Here is a 5,157-nt window from a genome sequence, read left to right as displayed (position 1 = left end):
TATATATATATATATATATATATATATATATATATATGCACATAAATTAAAGATTCTATCTTACTTAGCTGATCAAGCACAAAGTAACCCAAATTTTTTTTTAAATAATAGTGTGCAGTTCTTGCAAGTAGTATAAACTGCTACTTGTAGCCCAACCTAGTAACCTCAGTTCCAGCCAGTTAACTGTTACCATGCTGGAGAAAAGTCATTCTTAAATGAGACTGCAATCCAATTGTATGAAGTGGACGTCATGACCCCTCTAATGCTCAATACACCACATTTTGCTTGCTGCATTTCTATCCTCAATCAATTTACCCTCCTCTAACAAACACACGCTTTATGTATTCCTTTATTAGCATCATCATATCGATGCCAAGATTAGTGCAGACATATAATTATTGCAGAAGACCAACATGAAATCTAACCAGCTAGTATTTCTTTTAAGAAACAAAGGATAAACAGTAAGGCCAACACTACAAAGAATTTACATCAGAGAGTAAGTAGAGGGGACAGAGTACCATAGAATATTTTCTAGTCTACGGTCTCGTCCACTCGAAAAGTGATATTGAAAAATGCAACTTTCTTTTCATTAAGTTAAACAATTGATTTGACGACTATTTTAACATGGGCAAATAATAATAATAAAATTTCCATCTACCTGACAAATTTTTTCCCAAATTTCATCACAACCAGCCCTTTCCTGAAAGCTTAAAGCAAGGTCATAATTTTCTGCCTCAGACCAAACAATAAGAGTTTCCTGAAATTAAAATGAACATCATATTTAAATGTCATTTATAATTAGTGTTAAACATATCAACAGATTTTCTTGTACATATCTAAATTTCAGCACAAATTCGAAAAACCCAATGCATTTTCATAAAACTATTTCATATGTTAAAGAAACTGTGCCTTCTCAGCAAATTTAATATCTATGAAAGCTTCGTGTTCTCAACAAGATTTTCAAAAATACTTATGAGTACCAAAGAACATTGATACTTCGCTACTCTTTTACTGGGGGTCATGCAAAAATAGATAACATTGTTATTTTTAACAATGTTCAAATAAAAGACTGATAAAACAATATGCCATCAAAAGTATCAGCCAATGTTGTTTAGCCATACGTCAGTTCCAATCAAATAGTGTATATCAAAGGCATTCCAGTCATGACACTCCCATCGCTTTCTAATATGCAGGGAGCCCAAGACCACATTATCATGTCTTGGTCCTCTTCTAAGACAGTGAGATTTGAAGATTTTGGTTGGTATTTTTAACAGGTCAAATTACAATGCAGATGTTCTCTCATTGGTTCATACTTGCCATTGTGTGCAAGACAGGTAGCTAAGCTTGCTGGCACAGAGAGGAATGCAATTTGATAATATATACCAAGTGAAAAGAGGCATGAGTTCAAAGTAGAGGATTCTCAACATGCAGAGTAACCAAGATGTAACAGGCATCTGAACACAGGGCTTCATATCAGTCAATTAGTAAATGTAAATATCTTCTAGTCCAATATCTTTACATGTGCATTTTCTTAGAACAAATGAACTTTACAAAATTATTTTGGAACTCACTAGTTTCAAAGTTTATCAAATAAATATAATACTGTCCCAGTGGATAGGAATGTGACAATTACAATAACATTTAAGTCTACACTATCCTTACTGACCAAGCACTGAATTCTTTAGACCACAAATAAATCCAGGTCAGACTCCAGTCCAATACAGCAGCCTTCAATGAAATAAGTTTAAAAACCATAAATATAAATTCATAATTATTCTATACATAAAAAGTGGATATTGAATTGCAATAAAAATTCAAGATCATCTTGATTTTCTTTTCCAAGAAAAGTGTTTACATGTTCAGTGTTAACTTTGATTACATACATAATAAGTTAGCATATACGAAATTGGTAAATATATTGAAAGAATTAAAAGTTTAGATTTAAAAAAAAAAAAAAGAAACATACCTGTTGTTTCTGATAGGCTGTATCGGGTTGTATTTTAGACTCCAGCAGTAATGAACCTAATAATGAAAAATAAGAGTGAAGTTAATTATAAAAGCTGATTGTTAAAGGAAATAAACGGTGAGCTCTAAAAAGGGAATGAGACTGTTCTAAAACGTTTCAGTTGTCAAATTTAAACATATCTAAATAAAACTAGTGGTAGCAAACAAGTTATTTTATCATATATTTGTGAAAGCCTTATCGCAAAACGAACTGATTTCACATTGAAGAAATTATTAAAACTATTGAGAAGAGCATGCGTTATTTTATATTGACTAGATAGAAGAAACTGATTACGATTTAAAAGAAAGAAGAAAAAAAAACAGCCCTTTTCGTCATATCTTTCAAAACATCAGCTCTTGCAATGTATTATTTGACGGAGAAAAAAGATTTAGATACGACTAATTATAAACAATTAAGCCTAAGTAACAGGACAATTCCAGCGGAGAAAGTATTTATTAACTGAAAAAATTAAGGCCTTATGTAGCCGAGGCAAAAGGTTCTTAAAACACAAAATAGCAACTAACTTGACCAGCTGTCGGAATACAAACGAATACAAAATAGGATTTTTTAAATTCATTTACTTTATTACATTCAGTTCGTTCATAAATGGTAATTTTAATTCAATCTGACATTTAATAAGTTTAAAAAAAGGTGGGGGAAACAAGACTAGAAAATGTAGCTTAAAAGTGCTAGGTGTTGTTTTTGTTAGCTTTAACTGGATATGACGTCAACTTCAATTCTGAATGAAGTAGGATCATATTTGGCTTCATTATTCACTGACAGATATAAATTATCCACAACTTTCATGAGATGATATAACAAATTTAAAATATCCTCTACTGAGTGGTTGTTTACAGCAGATATACAAAAACGATCGGTAAGGTTGAATTTTTTTTTTTTTTTTTTTTTTTAACAGTGGATAAAGTCAAGATATTACTGACTATATCGCCAAGTATATATGCATGTGTGAATATATATATAAATATACACACACACACAAACAGCATACTAACAACTATAGTGTAATTAGACTTTTCTACTGGACACCAATTTAATCTCAATTGGTGATCTAACCGATGAAAAACTGTAATTACAAATCGATATAAACTGAAGCAAAAATCTAAACATAAGGGAGTAAAAATGAAGAGTTTTCTTTATAAGTTATTTATTGAGAAACGAAGAGAGAGGGGGTGAATAAACAGAATATTCCTTCCGAACAAAGGATAGTAAAACGAATCAAGCTCGCTATGTAAGGGGAGATGAAGGAATCGGAGAATTATAGACAGAGATGAAAATATAGGATTCTTCTGTAGAGCTCGCATCCATGATTTGAGATGCCGAATTAATCTAAAGAGATTTTAGAAGTAAAAAAAAAATTATTCCAATAATATGGTTTAGTTATATTTATCTGTAGTAGCCAATAAAATGAAATGTTGAAACGGTGCAATGCCTTCAGCAAACGACACTCTAAGCATTCGGTCAATAATAACAACAACAATAAGTGGCGCTCAGCAATGGAAATAGTAACTTTAGTAACGGGGGGAGAAGGCAGAGTAGCTGGCTACACAGTGGTGGCAGAAGATGGGAGCTCGTTTGTGGTAAACAATGGTACCTTGAAATTTTACTACATATGTTAGAATTTAGAGGACTAAAAACAAAACTCTGGGACAAATAAAACAAACAAATTGTAAAATTTAGGGTTTTAAAAAGAAATTGAATAATAATGATGGTATGGGAAAGGAGACAAAATTATAACCCAACTATTAACGGTTCTATGTATGTTAGATATACGGGTAACACTGAATAATTATGAAACAAGAAAATAAGAGAAGAAAATAAGTATATGGTTTTACAGACAGGAAGAAACATATCAACAAATATCGAGTCAGTATTTCATTAAAAAAAATGAATATCAACTGATCAACTTGCATTAATTTAAGATATCAAGACATGAAAATAATGATGAGGGGGGGATAAAATTTCAAATAGATTTAGTGCCGATAGTTTAAAATTCATCATGAAAACAAAAACTGTGACTAATGAATGAATTTCGTTTTCGAAAAATGAACATTTAAATAACTAAGTACAATGAAAGCCCTCCATTAAGAGTTTATGTATCGGTGTAGCTTTTAGTTTCTCACCGACCTACTGCATGTTCAAGGAGATAAACCATGCTAAAATATACATATTTTTAAAATAAATTCTGTGAAAGATATCCAAAACAAAAAACTACAACTCACCATCAGTCTCAGATCTAACTAAAAGAGACATTCCTTTCAACCTTTCAACGTAGCCTGACGACACATGCCCTGTTCCTCGATCGTCCCACTGGCGATCTTCGTTTAGCATATAAAGCTTAACGCGTCGTCTAGTCCCAGTATCAGCCATTTTCATTCCAGATGTTGGCAGAGATTTATACCGACAGGTAAAACCTCAACTGGCGACAGTGCACATGCAAGCGTATCTCCTTCTCTCCAAAAGGCTGTAGCCACTATTCTTCAAAACACCGCCACACATGGAGCCTGAAAAAAATCGGAAATCCGCGTTGATAATCAATTCACCACATGAAAGAAGCAAATAATATTGTCCAATGTGGTTAAATCATTTGGAAACAAATGCAGTGTCAGGTACCTCTTGAGCGTGACAGTGTGTAAAATGACAAAAGAGTGTGGCTACACAGAATAACAGATCATTCTACAAGGCCGCCATGTTGAATGGTCGAATTTACTGTCTACGGGGTTTACACACGACCTAACATGGCTTCCCGCCGACTTCAAAAATTAGAACAGGCTTCCAGAAGGTGAATTACGATCTGTCTACTGAACCAGTAACAAATATTATTTTCTTTTAATTATTCTCCCATACTCGCTATCAAATTTTTCTTTCTTTGGAATTTGAAACAATTTATTAAAAAGAATAAAATACTGCGAATGAATATTTCCCTTAGTTTTCTAAGCATTGATTAGACAATAATTATGCAGTTTTCACATTCGATCTAAAAATTTCTTGAGTTATCTTTTAAAAGTAATATACAGATAAAATTCAAATATTTATTTATTTAACAGGTGCTTCAAGCAAACACTAAATTGTTCTGCGTTCGTAAAAGAAATTTACAATATGCATATGAAAATTAACAACTCGTTATGAACCTG

The 5,157-nt window shown here is 32.2% G+C and overlaps 1 protein-coding gene across 4 annotated transcripts in view; it reads right to left on the bottom strand.

The window, feature by feature from the left end:
• The window catches only part of LOC106869438 (serine/threonine-protein phosphatase 4 regulatory subunit 3A), a 57,352-nt gene extending 52,610 nt beyond the window's left edge, over window positions 1-4,742 (bottom strand). For 2 of the 4 annotated variants that reach the window (XM_052971714.1, XM_052971716.1), the window contains exons 1-3: window positions 4,246-4,740; window positions 1,967-2,022; window positions 659-757 (exon numbers count right to left, since the gene is read on the bottom strand). In XM_052971714.1, the coding sequence (XP_052827674.1) occupies window positions 659-757; window positions 1,967-2,022; window positions 4,246-4,399 (309 nt within the window). In that variant the 5' untranslated portion in view covers window positions 4,400-4,740. Of the gene's footprint in view, window positions 1-658; window positions 758-1,966; window positions 2,023-4,245 lie in introns of all 4 variants that reach the window. The other 2 variants (XM_052971713.1, XM_052971715.1) reach the window with 2 other exon arrangements.
• Window positions 4,743-5,157: the final 415 nt, after the last annotated feature.

The sequence above is a fragment of the Octopus bimaculoides genome, chromosome 11 (assembly GCF_001194135.2).
Source record: "Octopus bimaculoides isolate UCB-OBI-ISO-001 chromosome 11, ASM119413v2, whole genome shotgun sequence".
In the NCBI taxonomy this organism is placed as follows: Eukaryota; Metazoa; Mollusca; class Cephalopoda; order Octopoda; family Octopodidae; genus Octopus; species Octopus bimaculoides.
Note: the sequence above shows the minus strand (reverse complement) of the source record. Positions and strands in the feature narration are given on the sequence as shown.